The following is a 23,342-nucleotide window of genomic DNA, read 5'->3' as shown; positions in this document are numbered from 1 at the left end:
GTAATCTTGTCTTTTGGCAGATATGAAATGAGGAGTAATCTTGTTGCAGGCAGTCTATTCAGTAATGATAGCATCAATCAGTATTGAGTTTTGGTGCTTCTATGAGTCTCAGTGTATGTACATTCGATACTATTCCTGGCGAGTCCAAAATGGAGAAATGATGAAGCTGTATAGGAGATATTGTAACAACAACAAACCCAGTGGATATTGTACATGCTTCTTTTTCACGTTGAAGATGTATTTTCTTTGTATTATTTTCTCTTATTTCTTTTCCTCATCATCTTATGTGATGAGGTGGTTGATACCTCAAGAAATCTGGTAGTCAAATGCGTATACCGATATAGGTAAGGTAGTTATCGCTTGTCTTCTTTCTGTGTCTAGTACTAGAGAATAGTAGCTCCATGTAGATGAAAAAAGACCATGTGACATTTGAACCACAGTAGATGAAAAATTGCTGGCACCTAACTTGAATTATCTTTTTTGGATGTCCATTCTTAGTCGGAATCTGGAGCCAGTTCAAGATACAACAGGACAAGCTGTCTGGAAAAAGACCGTGGAGGACAAATTATATAGCACAAAATTGCATGAAAGAAGACTGAAACGCTATACATTAAAAACAAATTAAATTTACAGACACCCTACACTTATGATACAAATGCCTCTTAAAGGAATGCATACGCCACTCTTTTAAAAGACAACTAAGCCTCAAGCCTTATTTGCATTTTGCAACAGCGAGGTATTGATTGTTATTTTTCTTCACCCATACTGTTGAACGAGTTCTCTTAACATAATCTGTGAAGAGGCGGTACCTGCAGGACAAATATGGCTGGTTAGACAAGGATATTCATCTTCATATCAGCAACTAAAATTCGGAGGCAAATGGGATCACATATTGCAATATTTTGGCTGAACCATCCACACATTCATGCACCCAAATTCTCATCATTATCATAAATAATCGAAGCAGTTGAAATTAAGAAACCACCTGTCAAACTCCAGTCTCTGAGTAACTATCCCATTCAATAGGAGCTCCGAACTATACACTGTTGATCCTGTAGATGTAACAAGGGATTGCATTTGCATGATTATTCAAATTTAATACAAAACTTCTTATTGATTTTACAAGGTAAAAGAATAAGAAGTCTACCTTTCTCAAGGAAAGGGATGCAAACTTCATAGTCTTCTTCACAAGATAAAACTAGAAGATCGTCGGGAACATCCTCTTTCATAACCGATCTACCAAGTCGCTCCACTGCCTGAAAAACATTTGGAACAGGCGTTACCAAGCACGAACAAACAGTCAATAAAATAGTTATAATTACGGAGAGAGGATTGTGCCTGAACAAATACAGATTGATTATGGAACTCTCGCATGGAGGGTGTGATAATGATTAACACTAGAAACACTAGTAGACACTAACTTCAAATTATAGGAATTCCAAAATATTTGACGTACTTTTACACATAACCACAGAGTATAAGTTTCAAGAATTCAAATCCGCCCATTTGTAGTGTGGATTATAATCCATACCACTTGTTTTCCCTATCAAAGAAATCTTCCAAAAAATTGGTTACAAATGTTTGCTTCAGCTACCGTAAGTCAAACTAATGATCGTTTTTCTCTTCTGAAAATGGTAACAGTGTATTCATCAGCATTAAGGAAATGCTGGCCATCCTATTTACAGATCAAAGTCAAAAGTCAAAACTAATGAAGATCTTAATATTAAAAAAGTCAAACTAATGATCTTTACTATGTCATCACTTATCACCTATGTTACCATGGACATCATCTTGAGCACACACTCAAATATATGATATTCAACATATTTAATAAGGCTGGTTCTAATCTTTCATAACTAATCATGTTGCATTTATAGCGGATAGGAAGCATACACTCTACCATATCCTCCTGACCATACAAATGAAAGACTGGTTTTGTCTCAGGTATTCACAGAAGCACCAATATATGAGAAGATGGACTGAACCTTTTGAATCTGCTTGCTTTGGACTTGAGACAACACCTTTTTTTCAAACCGGAACTTAGTATGGTACCAAATTGTGGCATCGAAGATGATTCAGGTGAGTGGATAGAGCATATGAATATCTTATCCAGGATGGTTGAATTTTAAAGTGAAATAAAAAAGGGGTAAAGAGTAGAGTACACACCAAACCATGAACTGCCTTCACCAAACTTGCCAATATATCTTTACCAGGCTTTGTATTTGGAGTGGTAAAAACTCTATATCCCTGAAAATAAATTACTATGAGAAAAGGAAAAGCACAGCTGCTGCATCTAATAGTCACCCAAGGCAGCATGTTTACCAGTAAAAGGGGATGTTGGCATGCTCGTGCTAATGAAACTGGCATGCTGAAGCAGAACTCTTTTTCCTTTCTTGCATCTCTCAAGATATAGTTTTTCTCATCAATAAGACAGCTAGCTTGTCCACAACTCTCAAGCCATAGATGTGTCACCACAGGTTTCCCTACAGCAATAGCTTCTAGCATGTTTCTAGTGCGAACAAATTCATCAGCCACAAAATGAGTGGCATCGGACATACATGATACGCTTGAGGCTCCTAACCGGGCTAAGATCTGCAAGAAGAGATGATAAGGTGATTCCAGTTTAAAACATACAATATTTGCACAAACAAAGAAAATATCATAGCGAAATTACCTTCTTTTGCTGTTTAGTACTATCTGCATCCAGGTGCTGACTGAACAAGACTCGAACATTAGTCATTTCTCGCCTCTTCCTAGAATCTTTTAAGGTGGAGCCAATTTGTGTTCCAGTAGAATGTAAGGAAGTGATTTCTCTCAAAAGAGATGATCTTGACATATTCTTCCTGCACGATTGTTTATGATACTCATCACCCATACAAATAGGTGACACAGCATTCTTCTGGATTTTTGAATTGGTGGGAGTGGTGCATGCTGAAGCTGACGCTTTACACTGCTCTCCTGTTGAAGATTCTGTTCCTTGTGCTTCATCAACAGATCTTGTTATCTCTACATTAGTTTTCCTATTAGAATCTTTTATGGACTTATGTAGAATTGTTTTTGCACTTCCATCAGCAAAAGCATCATTAGTGCTGTTACCATCCAGATGTCTTTTATCTATGCCTTCCTGTAAGAGCTTCTTACGAGACCCCCTCTCTGAGGATGCAATATTGGGGAGAGTGCATTCAGGTGTACACTTTCTCCTTTTTGTGCTGACATTAATTGAAGTACTTGTCTGGTCACCTCTTAATCTTTTTGACCTTCTACAAGATTGAGTAGTGGTCTCTTGCCCCATGGTAGGCATCTTCCGGTGACTTCTTCTTCCCTTGGGATAGTCTACAGCAGAAAGGCTGGCCCACGTTGATTCCATATTTCTTAGGTTGGCAGTTTGATTGGTAGCAAGTGTACCTTGATCCATCAAAGTCTCACAAGCATCAGCATCTGTCCCGCTTCTATCAAAAGCGGCAGTGGCAGACAGACGTCTTTTTGGTTGACTCTCTACCTGCCGCTGCCTAGTTCGACGAGCCACAGGTGTGGAGTGACAATCCTTGACAGACAAGGAACCTGCGCTTGCTTTTGGTGGTCTTTCTTCCTGTCTTAACTCTTTTTCTCTTCCCTTTGAAGCATGGAGTTTCGTCATATTTGGCTTGATCATTTTTAATCCGGCCCCTTGTTCTTCATTGCCTTGCTTCTCGATAGTTTTCTGTTGTTTCACTCTTTCTCGATAGTTCTCTTCAACTAATCTGGCATCCTTCTGCATTGTGCTTATGGACATTCTTGAAGATCGTGCTTTTTTCTTGGAGGACCTTCGCTTTGACAGACTCTCATCATCAATTCGATCTTCGCAAGAACCATCCGTTAATGTCTTCTCATTGCTACAATCATTTTCCAGCGCAGGAGCTCCAAAGCATAATGTTTGCATAGCTTCAGCAGCTATTTGAGTATCTAAACCAACATTTAGCATGTCAGGAACATCGTCTCCATTACCATCGTCAATCATTCCATCACCAGCGCCCGAATTCAGTTGTTCATCCAACTTCTTAACAAAGTTTTTTCTATATCTGGACTTTGATAGTTCACTTTTCACTCTACTTCTACTAGACAATAACCTAGAATCAGAACGGGGGGAACCCTTCAACTTTTTGCTGCTCAACGGGTGCTTTTCCTTTTCTCCACTACCTTTAACTCCCCGTCTTAAGGGATCAAGTGAACCACGCTTCGGAGGTTCAGTAGCAGGACTCCTGCCAACAAGAAGTTCCTTTTTCTTCTGGAAAAACTCTCCACCTCCTTCATCTTCACAATTGTCATCCCAATCAAAAATCTCACCCTCCGCATCTGCAATTCCAGCTGCTCTCCGAGCCAAACTTTTTGTCCCTTTTGCAGCAGAGACAAATTTCGATTTTCCAATGGATGACTTACCAAAGTCAATATGTTGATCAAAATCCAAAGGATTGAGCTTAAGAAACTTGTCAACAACATCTAGTGCATTGGCCTGAGACTCCTCTCCAGGTTCTTGAGAATCTACATAACTTAAACCTGCCAATCCATCTTCATAGGCAAATTGAGGCAAGTCCACTGTCTTCTGAGCATCATTGTTGCCATCTTCTGACCCTTTAATTTCAACAAGTATCTCATCTCTGAAAAGTTTCCTCACAGCTGAACTACCAACTTTGCACCGGTTTCCATTACCTACATCATTCATTTGTTCGTCATACTCCTCACAAGCATTCGGGTTAAGCTCCTTCCTGACTTCAGATTGAGGTCCAACCATAGATGTCACATTTTGGCCAGGACTTTCCTTCTCCAGAAGATTGCCATTTTTAATAGACCGTGTACTTCCTTTTGTCCCTTTATGGCTCATGTCATAAGCAGCCAAACCAGAAGCCCTGACAGATGCAGCACGGATTGAAGTAAACCCTCGTTGCAGAGATCCTGAAAAAAATACATGATTATAAGACCTCCAAAATTCAGAAGCAGCTTTGTTATCAAATCTTCAAAGGCATTCTGTCTGATAACGAATATGGTTAGAATATAGAAGTTGAAAACATAAAAGGAATTCATCAACCACCTAAAAGTACCAGCATACAAGTGTATATTAAATACTTTCATGTACTGAATAAGAGAAGAGAAATCCAGATTCTAAAATATAAAACAGAGAAAGCGAAGACCAAGCCTCTCTTTCAATAGTAAAGCTTTTCCTGGATACAGCAGAAATGACCAACTGTAGACACATAGAGTTCAGAACCATAGTCAGCAATTACATACTAAATATCAAAATACATAATAGTTGACGCACTGGCAAAGAATATACAGATCCAGCTAAGTGAGGAGGCCTATTTACAGTGAATTTTAAAAACTGGATGGCGCAAAATGTTTTGTCCAATTTTTCACTAGTAGAAGAACATTTCAATTAATTGCAAATTTAAGGAATGGATTAAGAAAGGGAACTTTTTGCTCAGTTATAGTTCCATGCAGATCCTGCATAATCAAAATGGAAGAAAAGAGATGGTAAAATGATAAATTTAGGCCAAACATGTACAGCGTTAGAACTTGATTAAAACGAATTATCTCATGATAGCGAAACCAATTTACCTGATTGATGCTTGTCATTGCTTAGAACATCTGATTGTGAAATCGAACTCTCATAACCCGTGTTGGAATTGTTGCTTTTAGTAAACTTCACCTGATCAATAGAACTGAGGCTGTGTTTCATTGAATCATCATCTGATAACTCTTCAGTATCGCACAAGACCTCAGTTCTATCACTTCCTTCACTATCTACGGCAACTTCGACGTTGCACTTTTCAGAAGTCCGGATGCGTTCATTTTGTAGACCATCATGATCTTCCACCACTTGGGTTTCACCACCTAAATCCACCCGTTGAGTTTCACTACAAAAATCCACCACTTGTGTTTCACCACCAAAATCCACAACTTGTGTTTCACCACCGAAATCCACCACTTGTGTTTCACCACCGAAATCCAAAAACTGGTTTTCACCACAAAGATTTACAAGTTGGGTCTCAAAGGCATCATTGAATAAAAGACGGTCATCAGCAGGAACCATACTTTGGTTACGGTACAACTCAGGATCCTTCCCTATAAATATAGACCAAATTGTATCGTTAGGGGAAAAAGCAATTTAGAATTAGAGTTCCAAATCTTAGAGAGAGAAAAAAAGTATCTCCCATATATTTCACTAACTTTGCATTTTCTTAATCTTCTGAAACCCCCTTCTCATCCTAAAGAAAAAGGTAGTACTCCCTCCCTCCCACTTTATGTGATGCGATTCGGAGTACAAGGGTCAAACTATCTAATTTTAGGTGTAAATTCGAGCATAGGATCTTCAAATTTTTTGAAATAAAATTAACATATTTGGAAACTACGTAAAAAGTAGTATAAGTCACAAAAAATTTAAAACATTGAAAAGGCATCGAGGTCAAAGAAATTTTTTTTTTGACTCTCCGAATTGTAACCACATCACATAAGGTGGGGCAAAGGGAGCAGTAGTCTTGCTTGAAGAGTTCCCTCTCTGAACAATGGTATCAGTGATAATCGAAAACTTAAAAAGCACAAACAAAATAAGTAACATCTCAAACTTTTCATTCAAAAGATAAAACAGAGTACACCGTATCACACTTATTTGGTTAAAAATCCAAACTTGAGCATATGTTCTCTTTTATTCTTTAGCAGTTAACTAACAATTGGCCATGGCTAATCAATACAACCACGTCACAGCAGTTTCAATCTGCTTATAAAATCAAACTCCAAGTAACTTTATAATGCAGCAAAGATTATTGATGCACTGAAGATATCTTCTGTTAATAAAGGATTCAATTATTTTTTTTCTTTATCCTTTACAGGCAAGAAAATTAAAACTTTAAATTGAAACCCTTATATTAACATTTAGGAATAATCAACATACCCTAATTTACCCCAAAAAAATTAGAAAAAATAAAAATAAACTTGCCTGGGAATGACTCGGGTGAAATTTGAGTGTCCACTGGCTGTGTATTGTCATTACTCAAAATACCCCTATTCGGGTCAGGATTGTTCGCATTCTTTTTTCCACCGTCTACCATCTTAATTCATCTACAATTACATACCAAAAAAGAATAAATAAATCATAATCATAATAATAGTGATAATATTAATTGACACCAAGCCAAATATTATGCCTTTAGAGCACAATATCCCAATTGAATAAATAAATTTAGAAGAAAAACAAACTGGAAAAAGTACACAAAAATAAAATACTTACTGCATCAAATCGGATTGAATCGGAAACGTCGGAGAAATACGCCGGAGAGGTTGTGGGTGTAGTTGGGGGGGGGGGGAGTATAGGGTTAGAGATTAAAGGAGGGAAAATAGGGAGAAGTGGGAAAATTTCTTAATTTGGAGGGAAATTTCTGCCTTTTTATGTTCTCCCGAGTTTCTACTGCTACACATAACACACTACCGTGGCCTTTGGTAAATGAGTACTTTTATTAATTTACTTTTCCTTTCCTTTTCCTTTATTTATTTCAATTTGTACAATTAACCCTCTTTGGTTCTTTGGAATAAAAATGCGTTTTGAAAATGTTACATTAGAATGTTTAAGCCACTTTAATTTTTCCTTAACAGAAATTCCTTCCTTAATTGGTTCAAAATTTTATATAGTATCAGACATCAATTCGTTAGGTTATAAATATACTTATATAAGTATATCTATTTTGAATCACGACTTTTATTTAAAATATTTTAAATGCTTCTCAAATAGTATTTACAATCGTATAAAATGAGACATAAGAGTAATAATCTATATTAGTATCAATTATTGGATCTTGTCTTTTAAAGAACAAAATTTATTTTATTGCTTCTTTATTAGTAGAAGTTATAAAACAGGTAAACATGTATATATGCTAGTGTTGAAATTGAGCCAAAACAATTTAAGTATTGAGCAAAAGGGGCATTCCGAGAATCGAACTCGGGACCTCTCGCACCCAAAGCGAGAATCATACCACTAGACCAAATGCCCAGTTGCTTTGAAAGTTCAATTATTTTTATATAATTCATTTTAGAAGACGGATGAATCATCAACTTTTGATCTTGTTTGGAGTGGTCATTGCAGTGTTATTTTTATGGAGATACTTCTACACAAGCTTGTGATAAACTTTGATTGGATAACGGTAAACTTTTCTGATGATATTCGGTATGTTATTCTCCGAATATTTGTGATTTGATCGTTTCTTCAATTATGGTGCTCCTAATTTATTTTTTTATTTTTTCCACACTTCTTGTAATTCTAAGAAACTTGTCATGTATACTAACAATCGCATCTTTATCGAGATTAAGATAATAAACTACAAGAAAAATTAACAATCGCATCTTTATCGAGATTAAGATAATAAACTACAAGAAAAATTATCAACCGCATGGAAATATATTTTTATTTTTTGTAAAGTTGTTGACATGTAACAAGCGGTGTAGTCATTCTGTGTCAAGGGAGGGGAGAAATTCAAAAATAGCCAGATTTACAAGTGGTCATTCAAAAATAGCCACAGTTTCAAAAGTAATCGAAATTTAGCCATTTTTTATGTAAAGATAAATCTGTACGAAAACACTATTCAAAATCCGAAAAAATACCCCAACATAATATACTAGAGTTCCGGTATAATATACCGATCCAGCATAATATACTGGAGTTTGGAGTACCGGTGCTCCAGTCTCCAGTATATTATACTGGAGCCAGCAAAGTATACCGGTCCAGCATAATATGCTGGAAATTCATACACAGGTGCACCGAACTCCAGTATATTATGCTGGACCGGTTTCTGTTGCAGCAAAATAGTGATTATTTTTTAATAACTTGGCAAATGCTGGTTATTTTTGAATGACCAGTCCGAAAACTGGCTAGATCGTACTATTTTAACTTAAGGGATGGGAAAGGGGCAAACGCATACCCTTTGCTGAAAAATATATTACGTGTATAAGTTAAATACTGCGTTATATGGTTATATATTATAAATTGAACACCCTTAACACAGTTGAATGAGCGGTTTAGGATGTTCGAAGTGAAGTGTTGTTCATGGGTTCAAAGTTCTACCCATTTTATTTGGCATAACTAAACGGAGACCACCATGTATGGTCTATTTAATTCTTTTTCAATGTAATAAAATAACTCTTAAAACTTAAAATTTATGGAGAAATAAACAACTAATCTTAAAAGTAATAGTTTTTTAACTAAGAGTATATTTGGAAAGCCACCTAGGAATTGGATTTGAGTATAATTGGGTGTTGGCATGTTTGTCTGGCCAAGTAATTACTTGGTTAGCATGGAGTTGGTTGTAATTACACTCTCCAATTCCCAATGGGGAGGGTGAAAATTGATTGTACTTACACTGTATAATTGAGCAGAGGGTCTTTCGGAAACAGTCTCCCTACTCCTGCGAGGTAGGGTAAGGTCTGCATACACATTACCCTCCCCAGACCCCATTAGTGTGATTTTACTGGGTTGTTATTGTCGATGTTTTTATTTTAATTTATTTTCTTTATAATTTTTATTTCCATTATTTTAATTTCTTTTTATTTTATTCTTACTTTTTAAGTTCTTTTTTAATTTTAAAATATATTTTTTCTGTGTACGATACTTATCTATTATTTCTATACCTTTACTTCTTATAATTCCATGTAATTGCTCGTATATTTTATTTTTTATTTATTTTATTTTCTTCATTCAGCGTAACTGCGTTATTATTCTAGTTTTTGAAACTACACCTCCTAATATTAGAGATAATGAGTTATTAACAAACTTGGCATATAATGAGTGATGTCATTAAAATAGAATTTTGTTGTTGAATGAGGTTATAAACTTGCTATGTTTCTTAATCTTAAGTTGTATTCGAACTTATTTTTATTATGTTGGAATTTGACATATGTTAAACTCTTTTTTTTTTTTGGATTTTGAAATTTTGTTATATTTATGGTTCCAATATACTTGTTTTAATAGTACTGGCTTGTTATTTCACATTGCATGTTATTCGTATTTTAGTTAGAATTGATAGATTGGTTTTGTCAAATATTTGAATAATGTTATAATATTATATTAATAAATATTAATTCATCTTATCAAACATGCATTACATGATGTTCTTACAAAATATATGTTTTTAGTTTTTATACTTAATTAAACTAAATCTTATTAATTTAAAAAATATATATCAATTTTTTATACAATATTAGTTATAAATATATGATTACTAATTGAGGTATATTCAAGAAACAATATGCATATTAAATACCAAATCTAATATCATTTATGCTTATAAAAAATCATTTATAAGCATATATTTATTATACTAACTTTTAAGTTTATTGCTTCATATAAAATTTAATTTGATAGTGTAATTACACTTGTGCAACCAAACAATATGTTTGTAATTACGCTGTAGTTATGTTATGACAAATAAACAGGTCGTCGTAATTACTACATTGTGTAATTACTACCCTAGTAATTACACAAATTTTAATTACCGAATGGCTTTCCAAACAGACCCTAAAAGTTATTTTATAAATAAATTTTATAATTTAAAAGTCAAGCTTCAACAAAAGCTCTCTACAAACTATAAATCCTTTCAGCTCTCTCTTGTCTTTGGTATGCTTACTTTTTATTAGTAAAATTTCTAATGTGTTTTTTTTAGTTATTTTAATTTTAATTTATAAAATTATAGTTTTATTAAATTTTTTTTTATTGGTTAGCTAAATGTTGCGCAGTTTGATCTAAAAATTTTGGTACACCATTCATCGACAAAAAAGTTATTGACTTTTTAAAGTGTGAATGTCTTTGACGAAATTCCTAGCTACGCCACTGCATGTGATCAGGAGGTCACAGATTTGTAGCCTTGGAAACAACCTCTTGCAGAAATGTAGGGTAAAGTTGTGTATAATAGACTTTGTGGTCCGGTACTTCCCCGGATTCCGCGCATAACGTGAGCTTAGTGTACTGGGCTGCCCTTTTTCGTCATCTTTCTTTTTTAAAAAAAAAGAGAAGTTTGTTTGTTTTAAAAATGTATTGCATCAAAGTACTAACTGTGAACACAATGTGAACTTGAACGGAAAGAAGAGAGTTACTTACAATGTTGAAGCACAGTTTTAACTAAAAAAGGAACAGTATGGTATTCAAGTAATAACAGAAACAATCACCACAAAGATCGTATACCTCCTTGAGCTATTGACATCTGACAAAAATGTCTGATCCAAGGCAGGGTACAGTTGCTCAAAATCTAGTCATATTCAAACGGAACATCTATCTTCAAAAATACTTGCTCATTAGCCTTGTGAGCAGGAGAGTGCAGGTGAGGAGATCGATCCTCCAGTAAAGCTCAGGACTTAAACATAACATTCAACTGGTAACAAGGCAATGAGCACCCATTACTCATAATTTAGCTGTTCACAAAAGCTGCATATCAGTTCAAACAAAGACTATTAAACTAAGTTCAAAGGCCTGGGGAGCATTTCAGCATATGTATCAAGAGTAAACTAACTCCTGTACAAAAACCCTCACATTCTGGGCTAGGATATAAACTAAGAAAAGATAAGTTAATAGGCATGACCATCCTGTACAAATATCCACACATTTTGGGCTAAGTAAACAAAGAAAAGCTAAATGCTGCTTCACGTCGCCTTTGTTCAGTCTGTACAAAGTAAATAAACAGGCATTGCTGCTGGATCAAGCTCCCAGAAACCTCGCACGATGCCACCTCTCTCTTCTGTCAGACGAAAAGCAGGAATTTGATGAGAGAACCTGAGCTGCTCAGCTAGAGATATTTTCACCGTTCCATTTGCCTGTTCTTCCACTTGAGGCTTGTAGACAGACTTAAAACCATTTACCCGTATTAGGAACTTTAAGGATATGTACTTATCAGTAACATCCACAACTTCAACAATTTCATACTCACAATCTTCTAGTTTGTCACATTTCAGCTGAGCACTCCAGTTTTTATAAACTGCCCAAACTTCACCTGTTCTGGGGAAGATCTTGTAGACACCCTTCTTCTCCATAGGTTGTGGTCCTACTTGATGCGAAAAAGCATTGGTTTCCGTATATGTGTTCAGCTTTCTATTTTTAAACTTAAACATTCCACAACCAATTGGCATTGTTTTATCACGCCACTGTATTATGCCTTTAGGTGGTGGACAGGCATAAAACCAAGCCACGTGCAAGGTAAAATTAGGGAAAGGATCTATCTTCTTTATCTGGCCATAGTACCTCGGCATGCCGTCTTCATCACCGTAAATTGCCCAAAATTGACCAACTCGAAACTTCTCCAGTGATCTCTCAGCGTCAAAGTTGTGGAATTCGGGTTCAGGAACCTCATTAGCTACTGATGCAACACAGTTTTCTGCAGAATTTACTGAATCCATGCGACTGTACATCATACAGTTAGCTGTCTCTCTTTGGTCTAAGGATAAATTATTTCCTAAGTTAATTCTGGATTGTCTATCAGCGGGATGTGCATTTCCTTCAGACTTCCCCTTCAGATCAACAGAAGATGTATCTCCTTCGGATTTTAGCTTCACTTCCACCCCATCTGCAGGAGGTAAAACGTCCCATGGCTTATCATCCCATTGTTCCATCCTGTCTAGAGGTGATATATCTTTATCAGACTTTGCCATCGGTTTCGAATTTATTGCAGAAAACGGATAGTTTTCAAACCCTGCGTTTGATTTTGGCAAAGAAGGGGCCTCTCGTCTCACCCTCTTTGCTGGAGATCTAGGACAAGAGACATCATTGTATGCATTCCCATGCTCGACGTCAAGATCTGCAGACGCAGAAATGCCTAGTTGGTCAATGGGTAAAGAAGCAGGGTCTAGTTCGAAGGATCCTTCAGGAACATCATTCCTCTCCATGCCTATCATCTTAAATGAAGGAACTCTATGAGAGAATCTAAATATCTCCTTTGCAGGAATTAGAAACTGGCCACTTTCCCCTAGTTTTGTTGCAGCTCGATGAAAAAGACAAGTGAAGCCTTTTACTTTACCCAAGTATGCAACATGAGCACCAATATCATCAGCATAGTCTGACAACACCTCAACAAACTCATAATTGTACTTTTTCTTGCTCTCAATATGAGAATACCATTTCATATCCCAATCTTTAAAGATTGCCCAAGTTTCTCCTTGCTGTGGAAATATCTTCATCGTATTGGAACAGCTGCTTTCATTTTTTGCACAGGCCAAATGTGAGAACATAGGATGATCTTCAGCGTATTCTGAGCTTCCCAATTTGAACCTACCACAAGAAGCTGGAAAACCCTCAGATAGCCATTTGGTTTCATTTTTATCCAGCGGATCGGGCTCTAACCAAGTAATGCGCAACTTAAACACAGGAAAGAAAATCTTCCTGATGACTGCATAGAATCTCGGCATGGCATCCAGAGTATCATAAACAGCCCATACTTGCCCAACCTTAAAGCAAGATTCCTCCCTATCCTTTTCAAAATCACTAAAATCTGGGTCTGGATATTCAAAAGTTTCTGGCTCAGTCATAATAGAAGGCCCTAGATCTGAGGGAAGATCAAAGGTTTGTCCACAGCCTTTTTCAGGTACAGCCGCTCTTGCATTTGCATTCTCAGCTTCCTGCTCTGTGTTCTGCAAGCTCTCTTCAGAGAACAAACTTTCCTTTAGTTTCTTCTTTTCTTCACTGGGAGTTGCTGCCTCAGACAAATTCTGAATCAAAGGGTCTTCTTCTTCTTCTTCACCACTTAGATTCGCACAGTAAGTGACACGCTGTCTGGACCGAGTAGATCTTCGCTGTTTCTGGTCACCAAGACATTGAGAATTCTGCCCAGGCGGATGATCACACTCTTCAAAATTTACATCTTCTTCAGAATCTGTGCTCGTTGATGAATCACAATTTTCACTAGATTCTACTGATATCTTCTTTCTCTTTGTGTTTTTCCTTTTACATTTCCCTGATAAGCCCTCCTTATTCATTTTTCCATATGCATTTTCCGAGTTTCCACTGCTACCAGACTCCCGACCAACCTCTGAGGGAAGCTTTGACTGTATAAATTCATCAGCAGCCTTCTTCTGACAACTTCTCTTGGTTGCAGGGCTCATACAAGTGTATTGGGAGCTATCTTTAATATGATCTTGGTTTGTTGTATCATTCTTCTTGGATGTAGGCTGACTCCTATTGGTTCCGGGTGTTGCATCTGAAGCAATTACTTCATGACCTGTGTAGGACTTTTTACAGTTTTGACACCATAAAAGCCTATTCATCATGGTCTTATAATACTTATACTTAATAGAACAGAATGGGCATACAGTCCAAAAAGTTGGTTGGCTTCTAGGAACTCCTGATTGAGTGCCGTGCTGATTCATGAATTCTGATCTGACATTGAACTTGTTTTGTACCCAAGGATGTGACCTGATATCTGGCTGGCCGCAGCTTGTTTGCTGCATTGGTACTTGAGATCTTCCTGAAGGAATGCGTCTACTGTTATACAACATTCGTTTTTCTCGATCCAAAAGCACCATTTGAGCTTCACCAATCAGCGTAAAGGCATCAGCTGCACCAGGGAACTTGTTCTTATCAGGATGTAGCAAGAGAGCTAACTTGCGGTATTGCTTCCTGATAAGAGAATCATCAGCTGTTTGATCCACATTAAGAATATCGTACCAGTTTCTCTCGTTTCCAAAAGTTTTATTCTCCGCAGAGCAATGCACGTCACAAACCAAAACCATCTGCACAATGTTCTCCAGATTAGGAAAAAGCTCCTGGGCTTTAGATGCAAGCCTTTTAGCTCCAATGAAATCTCTATTTTCCATCTTCTTTTCAGCAATCCCTCTAGCCCTGATCGCCTCTTCTTTGTTGCAGTCCAGCATTGGTCTACAATTTGATAGTAACGCTCCTCTATTTACCTTATGCTTCAGAAGGTAGAATTCAATAGAAGCAAATGTTTAAGAAACTATAATATCCAGATCAGCTGTTCAAGTTCATGTAACCTGCAAAATATCGGTCAACTCTCAGCTTAATTGAGAAAGAAAAAACTAAAATGATTAGTTGTTCGGAAATGCAGGTCATGCAGCTAGACGTTTCCTATTTTTACAATTTTAATGAGAAAAAGCAATGGTAACACTCTAAGCAGTTTAAATCGAAAAGGATTCACATTTGACAGTGGAAAAGAAAGAATTGAAAAGGTGTTGCCAAGCATGGGGCGGGTTAGATATCAAAATCAGTTACTGTATAATTTCATCTAATGACTACACAGTTCAACCCCAAAGTGATCATCTAAATACCTTGCCAATTTAAACAGTACCAGGCTTTCAGTGGGGAAATAAGTAATGTTTAACACACTTTATCACTTTCTTTCTACCCACTTTACAAAAGATTAATTCTGACTTAATTCAATGCTTTGCTCTATAAATAATCCTCTTTTAGCCCGTAAAATTCAAAGTCAAGTTAAAGAACATACACCAATATAACAACTAGAACCAAGCTTCTAAAGATGTGCTCTCTCAATCAGATTATCTAACAAACTAATTATGATTAGAACATAAAGAAAAGATAGATAATCTACCATACTAATCACCAAAAAAAGTTCTCCTACTCAACAGAAAGAGCAATCCATTTCTAGTTATCTACCAGAGAGGAAAATTAAATGAGGTGACACAGCTCTGAAAATGGTTGGGTTGGCCAAGAATATGCTTTAAATTACTACACACTCACATCTAATCTGAAAGCTTCTTTCTATTCATTTATATTTTCACACACATTACCATGTTAATGATTTTCACAACCAAAATATTGCTTCACTAAAGCAGACACTCATTCTCTTTCCATGCTTTCCTCAATACCAATTGCTTAGATTTCTCTGTTAACCTGAATTCTATCAAGACTTCCCTTGACTACAACAAAGCCTATGCTTATAATTCAAAGAACTGCTAATTTGAACAGTTGCAATGTCTGAAATAGATTCTCTATATATCCAATTTGTGATAGCGAACTTTTCAATCTTTGATACTCAACTTAAACAGTTAACAAACCTAAAATTGCTCTTCACTGTAAAAAGAGAATACATCAAACCTAAAATTGCTTTCCAGTGTAAAAAGAGTATGCATCAAGCTCATTTGAACTATATAAATACACACACGCAAGTATCTGTGTGTGTACACATACATCCATATGTATGCACGTATGCATCATTATCATAACAAAAGATGCAGGATGTTTATCAAGTATTAACCAGCTTTTATCATATTATCTCGTAATTTTTTGGATATAGTATCATTTTACCGGCTATAGGGGAAAGAGGGAGTTGAAACCTGAGCCAAAGGGAAGTTTATGATTGAAGTCTTGCTATAAAATTAGAAAAGCAGTTTACTTCTATACTCTCAGTCTCAAAACGAACATCCAACTTTCTTCTTAGTTTTTTCCATATTATGTGCTAACAACCGACTTCTACCACATACTATTATTATACTAAACCAAAAGTTACTTGAATCCCACCTTTACCTCGCTTTAAAAAAGTTTTTCTCTTTACTACTTTTCAAAAAAAGTAATAAGTAGAAGCAACTCGTGCACCACAAATATTCCTCCTTTAATGTTAAATGACCCACATCTTGGACTTCAATTCAATTTAGAAGGGAACTTAAACCAACAACAACTAAAATCTAAAATCCTAAACTAGAGGGGGCCCATTATATGAATACTCTTGCATCCATTGTGCTCTATGTGAGCCCATTCCATCTTCCTACTCAATAAATTTCCTTTTACAACAAATTATGGGTTCTCCCATGACTTTGGTTCATCGGCAAAGGTAGTACGGCGCAAGATGTCTGCTAGGTACAGTTCACTAGGAAAAAACTTGGTATTGCGTAAAAGGCAAGCCAAAAGACTTCTCAGTCATCAAAAGGAAATTTTTTTTATGGGTTCTCAAGAACGTATTTTTTTATCTAAGTTTCTTCCAGTGCATTAGCTATCTCCACCCCGCCCAGTGGAGGAGCTGGAAGGTTTACCTACAGATTCGGCCAAATCCGTAGTTTCAGTCAAAACCCTTATTTGTAAAAGAAAATCTACTACATACCTATAAAAATTAAAATAAGACCTAGTTACTAACACCTAATGTTTCTACCCTAGAATTTAGAACTCATAAAGTTCAAATCGTGGCTCCACCTCTGCCTTTGTCCCTGCCTCCGACCCAATCATAGAAGTTTTGAACTAAAGGTTCTCTAAAATCTCTCATTTCTACTATAATAACATACAAATCTCCAACCAAACTGAAAAAACTCCGACAAAAAACTAAATCAACAACTAAAATGGAAGCATGGACAATTTTACTTGCATGTATTTCGTACTCAGTAATCCAGCACTAATGGGAAAGAATCTCACTATTCGTGTATCAACAAGATCACAACTTTCAAAGAAAATGATTAAACAGCCAAAAAAAAAATCTCACCTTTCTCATATAACGGCAAACAAACAAAGTGGGTGTTTTCAGAAACTAAAAAAATTAGACAAAGACGCCATTTTTAGTGCTTCCCGTTAAACATGCAACGCTATAGTTAACATTTTCACGCAGTGTACTTATACCAAATACAATAAACATTCTAAACAGAGTAAGTAAAAATAAGTCATTCTCGCCAAAAATACATCCAAAGTAAAACTTAACTTGCACAAAAAACCCTACTTTCACCCGGAAAAACAAAATTTTATGCAAAAATACAAACCCCAAACTGGCGGATCAAAAAAAAAACACAAAGAAAAAAAAAACAAAAAAAGCACTTTTACATGTAAACAAACAAGAAATGGCTTTTGATCAATTTTTGTTTAGAAAGAAGCATAGAGTGTATGAAGAAGCTTACACATTGGGTTTAACGTGGAGTTGATGAATTGTTTGAGGAGAAGAGAATGCAAAATAGAGAAGTGGCAAAGGGACTGAAAATTTGTATATGGAAGATGAACAATGAACAGTAAGGGAAAAGTATCAAAAGGTCCTTAGAGTTGGGCTTAATTACGGATGTTTCTGTTGGTCTTTTTCCTATTTTGCCTAAGTTCAGGGGCTAGGAAAGTTTTAATCTTTTCCAATTATGCCCTTGACAGAGCAATTAATTTGAGTTTTTTGGTCAAGAATGGCATTGGATATATAATTTTGCGTGATTGTAGAACATTTTTAGTTATTTTTAATATACACAAAGAAACGTTTTTGTATAATTTAATTATACTTTTGATCCCTCGGTTGTTGATAAATTTTATTTTTAATCCTTGAGATATTTTACTAAACATTTTATATATAAAATATGCTATATTTAGATTATTTTTAGAAAAATACTATTTTTAAATCCAAAAAATTAATAATACAATTTTAACATAGCACATGGATAATAGAATTGTTTAAAATTTAATAGCTTGTATAATTTGTGAAATTTCTCCAACAAAGGGATCAAAATTGTGAATCTCAAATAATTAAAGGTGGAATGTAGTGTATATACTTTTTTTATATTATTTTATCTTCTTTGATACCTAGTTTTCTTTATTGTTAAATTAAGAATCATTAATTATTCTTTAAGGAAAAAGACTATGGAAGTTTCTCAAATTTGCTATAGAAAAATAACACACTAGAAACATTGCTCGTGGATAGTAATGCTTCCATAGAATTTCTCAATCGACCTTCATACACCTAATCTGATACGGAAGCAATTAACATATCAAAGAATTGATGAAGTGGACAACTTCACACAAAATCTAAGTTTAGTATTTTTGAACCTTGCATTTCTGAGATTGGAGTATCAGATTCTTCTTCTAGATCTGCTTTAGATCTGCTTCTTCTATAATACACACACTTATATTAACGGGTTGCAGATCGGAGCTTCTGGCAGATCCGATTCAATTCTATATTTCTTCTTTCTTTGGTAAGCTCTATCTCTCTCATCAAAATCAGTGAAATTTACTCTCATTGTCAGCTCATTTGCAGTTTCAGCTCTTTTAATTTTTTAAACCCATTTTCGGTTTATAAGCTTTGTGACGCTGAGATTAAACCGGTGTTTTGGTTTCCGCATTTAAGAAACTGTTACTACAAATTCTTAAAGTCCTTGCAATTACTGAAGTTTTAGTTCCGTCAATTTTAATCGGAGATTTTCGTTTAATTTTTGAAAAATGGGTTTCTTCACTATTTGTTCATCCTAGTATAAGGTAAGTGTATTCCATTTTTATTTACTGTTTCTTCATTTTCTAAGGTAGATTTCAGTTCAGATTCGTTAGGGTTTTGGGAGTTGCTCTTTTATTTACTGTTTCTAAGGTAGATTTCAGTTCATTTTCTAAATTTGAGGATTCCCTTCCTGCTCTTAGCCAAAATAAATAAAACAAGAGGATTCCCTTATATTCTCGTTTTCTTCTTCTCCTTTCCTGGTACATTTTATATTGTTGGGGCTATACCAGTGGTAGCGGTGATAGCTCCTTCTGGTTTTTGGGTCATGGTATTTTTTGTGTTTTCAGGAATTCTCAGAGTATTGGAGACAAGTTGGGCGCACGAGCACTGGCAAAGGAGAGCAACCTGGGCGAGTGTCAGCAAAGGGCGGTAGGAAGTGGTGCGTGAGCGTACAACTACATCGAGTACAGCAAATCAGCCACAGGTTTTGTTATCGGGAGTTGGTACCTCCTGTTTTACCGTTTCCCTTTTGGTGTTAGCTAAATTACTGTTACTTTACTTAGCAATAGTTAAACCTTTCAACTAGGATACTAGTTACCACTTGTTTCCTTCTAGTTTGATTTGTGTACGTTGTGCACTAGCGAGTCTTCTCTAGATTGTTGTAGGTGTAGTGGCTGCAGTCTGGGATGATAGAATAAGGGCATGTCCTCGGGTGGGGCAGAGTGTGGGGCTGGGGTCAGAGGGTGGGTCGGGTAGTAGGGGGTAGAGGGGGCAAGGGAGCCTATAGTTTGAGAGTCGGGTCATGGAACATAGGTTCACTAACGAGTAAATCCATAGAGTTAGCGAAAATCCTGCAGAAGAGGAAGATTAATATAGCATATGTCCAGGAGACTAAGTGGGTCGGATCGAGGGCGAAAAACGTGGATGGGTATAAGTTGTGGTACTCTGGTGTCCTGAGGGGTAAGAATAGAGTGGGTCTCCTGGTAGATAGCCATCTTAGAGAGTCCGTAGTAGAGGTCAGACGGGTGAATGATAGACTAATGACTATTAAGTTGGTGGTGGGTGTGAGCACGTAATTTTTGCCCTATATATGATTATTCCCAAAATCCCAAACAAAATAATTTTTCTTTATTTTTACAATTTTTGTGCATTTTGGTGTCATTTTCTGATAATTGTTGCATTTTTATTTGCGCATGTTAATTTTTATAAAATACAAAAATATGCATTTTTGCATTTAGGTTTTAGTTTTATATTTTTAGTATCAATTAAGGGTTAATTTGTTTAGAACAAAACATGAAAAATCACAAAATTAGTTCACTTTTGCATTTTAAGGATTTTTTTATTGTGAATTTGTCATGAAATAGTTTTTAAACAATTTTAGGAATTAATTAGTCTTTATTTTGAAATAATTAGGACTTCATGTTAGTTTTACATCTTTATAAAAATTAGTAAAAATTATAAAAAAATTTAGAGAAAGAAAATAAGAATAGAATAGGTGGTCTTAAAAAGACCCAAAATCTGGGCCAATTCCGTTCTTAAACCCCCCCAGCCCAAACGGATCCCAACCCAAAATCAATACCCATTCCAACCCCAGCCCAAATCACGCTCCATCAGCCCATAACCCGTTCCCACCCGGTCCAATTGTTTAAACTTCAAACGACGACATTTTGGATCAGTTAATCATGGTCGTCCATCACCTTTCATCCAACGGTTCCTAATGAATCTCTGTTTCAATTAAGGCTTTTCTGAAGCCTTAGAGACAAATCAGTCTCTTCCTCGTACCCCTTCTCATCAACCTCGTACTTCCCTGACTCCTCACCGGAATCCTCGCCGCCGGTGAACCAAACCCGCGCCACATGCCTCCAAATTAACACCATTGATTCACCATACCCTCCTCTTCCCATTCCCCATATTGCCATCCCTCGAATCCTTCTCCATCTCGTCGAATAATCGTTTGAAGATTTTCCGGCCACGACGAGACTTATGCCAAACGGTCCCAAATCTACACCGTAGGATCGTCGTACCATCCTCTACCCGAACCCCATAGTGGTATCTCTCGAATCTGGCTAGAATTGGCCGAATATTGGAAAGAAGTTTTCCGGCCAAGCACCTAAGGTGTCCAATTGCATGCAATCGACAAAATAGGGTTCCTGGACCTCCATCGTAAGGAATTGATCGCCAATAGAGCTCAAACGACCCTAGGTATGGCCGAATTTAGAAATAATTTGACTGGCTGGCATCTTCTGTTATCAGTAAGGTTCTTAGCTCCTTCGTTGATGGTTTCCTAGTTGCTCTTAAATAGTTAATAACTGGCCTTACTCATCTTGTGCTTTAATTCACACTTCATGATTTGTTTCATCAATTTGATAAATGAAGGTCTGTTGGTGATAAGTGTAGTTTGCATCTTAAATTGATTAATTGTTTTAGTCGTCAAGATATGTTTATTTGTTTTTTAGTTTTAGGTGTTTCAAACTAACTTCATATGGGCATTTGATTGGGTGTTAATTGTTGTGGTAATGGGTTCGAAATTGGTATTAGTCGATTAAACTCTTTTGGTTAGCTAGTTGTAGTTCAATCAAGGTGGCAGGTTAGTAATTCTATAATTAAGCTAGGGGCAGTTGGGGAAATTCAAAATACACTAAGAGCTTCTAGATAGGGGTTTGTAAGTAATTTATAGAGAATAGTGTCATTTACTTGTGTGGCAAGTTAGAAACAGAGGGGATAAAAAAGCTAAGAGAAAGAGGGACTAAAAGGAAATAAAAATTGATGGGCTGCCTATAAATAGTCATGGCATTTGCCTGGTGAAAAAGGGGGAAGAAGGGAGAAGAAAATCAGAGTGACATAGCCATTACTAGTTCAAAAAATATTTTTTTTCATTTCGAGTTTTAGATCTGAAGAGAGGGTAGATTTTTGAAGGAAATCACTGTTACATTGAAGACGTTGTTGTAGTTTGCTGGTAAAAAGGAATTGTTGTTCTGCTATTTTTCCTGCTCGATTTGGGTTATAAGCTGGTTCTGCTATTGGATTCTGTTGACTGTTGTTGTTCGATATTGCATCTGCCAAGCTGATCTTCCTCTTTTCCTTGCTTTTACTTTTCCAGGTACATATTCCTCAAACCATGTAACTTGGGGCTCAAGGTGGAAGTGGAATAAGGAAATGGGAAATTTGTTTGACATTTGTGATGTCCAATTATGTTCAACCATAGTTTGTATCACCTCACTATACAAATTTTAACTGTGAGTTTGTTTGATTGAGTGCATCTGAGAGTGGTATGTTTGATTAATTCGTTCCATGTGGGTTAGATCCAGTCCCTCCATGTATCAAACATCCAAGCTCATTCATGTATAGCTTAGGGTGTGATACTTTGATTTTAAAATATTCACACCTGCGTCTATTGAGTAAGGTTGCAAACGAATTTGGGTTTACGACTAGATTTGAGATTGTTTCTATCTTTGGTTGAATTTAGGAACTGTATTTGTTGTTCTTAGAATGTTGTGTGAGACTTCACGATCTAAAATGGTCCTTTAAATAATGGCCTAAAAAGGTTTCATCTTTGTTAGCTCATGATTAATATTCTGCTTTTCTCTATATATCTTTACCTACGTCGCAAGGGTTCGAAACTGGATTTTATAGTTCAGCTGTAGTGGTTAGTTTATTATCTCTGTATAGCTATCTCTTTGAAGTCAGAAAAGATTGAGTGAAATTGAAGCTGTTAAACGCTAGCATGTGAGCACGCAAATTGAAAATTAGCACATAGGATTATAATTGTTTAAAAATTCGATAAAATCACTTTTCTTAAAATCGGGTGCGCATTGATGCGGCCCAAATCTAAATCTCGATGAAGTCGAAATGTGTTGACAATTATGGGCGCATTGATTGCGACGGGGTTCGAAACGCGTTTTCACGACATCGTAATTCTTATAAAATAAATAATGATAAAAAAGAGGTTCACAAATTGAGATGAGCTCCACCGAACGAAAATAAATAAATGTGGGGCCCTCAATAAATGGTTATTAAAAATGATTAGAATTTGGGAGGGCCATTTAACGAACTTCACGGTTTCTCCCCAAAATAATATTATGTTAGAATCTTTAGGCGCGATTTTAATTAAGTGACCTTCTTAAACTCGGGTGCGCATTGATGCGACTCAAATCCAACTCTCGACGAAGTCGAAATGCGTTGATAACCACGGGTGCATTGATTGCGACGTGGATC

General features: G+C 36.1%; 2 protein-coding genes, 1 long non-coding RNA gene and 1 other non-coding gene across 4 annotated transcripts; 1 reads left to right on the top strand and 3 right to left on the bottom strand.

The window, feature by feature from the left end:
- Window positions 1-440: 440 nt before the first annotated feature.
- LOC107788201 (uncharacterized) lies at window positions 441-7,441 on the bottom strand. Its single transcript, XM_016609881.2, has 9 exons — window positions 7,259-7,441; window positions 6,968-7,089; window positions 5,590-6,096; window positions 2,675-4,929; window positions 2,323-2,592; window positions 2,167-2,247; window positions 1,148-1,256; window positions 986-1,052; window positions 441-809 (listed from the first exon to the last, which is right to left on the bottom strand). Exons 2-9 carry the CDS (start codon window positions 7,077-7,079, stop codon window positions 713-715), a joined length of 3,498 nt encoding a protein of 1,165 aa, XP_016465367.2. The 5' UTR covers window positions 7,080-7,089; window positions 7,259-7,441; the 3' UTR covers window positions 441-712.
- A 501-nt stretch (window positions 7,442-7,942) lies between these two features.
- Window positions 7,943-8,014, bottom strand: TRNAP-UGG (transfer RNA proline (anticodon UGG)). Its single transcript has one exon. It is a non-coding gene; the product is annotated as a tRNA-Pro (tRNA).
- A 3,362-nt stretch (window positions 8,015-11,376) lies between these two features.
- On the bottom strand, window positions 11,377-17,972 carry LOC107788216 (uncharacterized). Its single transcript, XM_075219194.1, has 2 exons — window positions 17,845-17,972; window positions 11,377-14,985 (listed from the first exon to the last, which is right to left on the bottom strand). Exon 2 carries the CDS (start codon window positions 14,863-14,865, stop codon window positions 11,665-11,667), a length of 3,201 nt encoding a protein of 1,066 aa, XP_075075295.1. The 5' UTR covers window positions 14,866-14,985; window positions 17,845-17,972; the 3' UTR covers window positions 11,377-11,664.
- Window positions 17,973-19,472: 1,500 nt separating this feature from the next.
- On the top strand, window positions 19,473-22,522 carry LOC142162681 (uncharacterized). The gene is made up of 2 exons (XR_012693949.1): window positions 19,473-19,611; window positions 22,228-22,522. It is a non-coding gene; the product is annotated as an uncharacterized LOC142162681 (long non-coding RNA).
- The last annotated feature ends 820 nt before the right edge of the window (window positions 22,523-23,342 follow it).

The sequence above is a fragment of the Nicotiana tabacum genome, chromosome 8 (genome assembly GCF_000715075.1).
Source record: "Nicotiana tabacum cultivar K326 chromosome 8, ASM71507v2, whole genome shotgun sequence".
Taxonomy (NCBI): Eukaryota; Viridiplantae; Streptophyta; class Magnoliopsida; order Solanales; family Solanaceae; genus Nicotiana; species Nicotiana tabacum.
Note: the sequence above shows the minus strand (reverse complement) of the source record. Positions and strands in the feature narration are given on the sequence as shown.

Coding starts and splice junctions, on each gene's coding strand:
- LOC107788201 (XM_016609881.2), bottom strand. CDS start 7,079: ATGGTAGACGGTGGAAAAAAGAATGCGAACAATCCTGACCCGAATAGG. Junction 1,257..2,166: donor TGAAGGCAGTTCATGGTTTG/GTGTGTACTCTA, acceptor AATGTTTTTCAG/GCAGTGGAGCGACTTGGTAG. Junction 1,053..1,147: donor CATCCCTTTCCTTGAGAAAG/GTAGACTTCTTA, acceptor TTACATCTACAG/GATCAACAGTGTATAGTTCG.
- LOC107788216 (XM_075219194.1), bottom strand. CDS start 14,865: ATGCTGGACTGCAACAAAGAAGAGGCGATCAGGGCTAGAGGGATTGCT.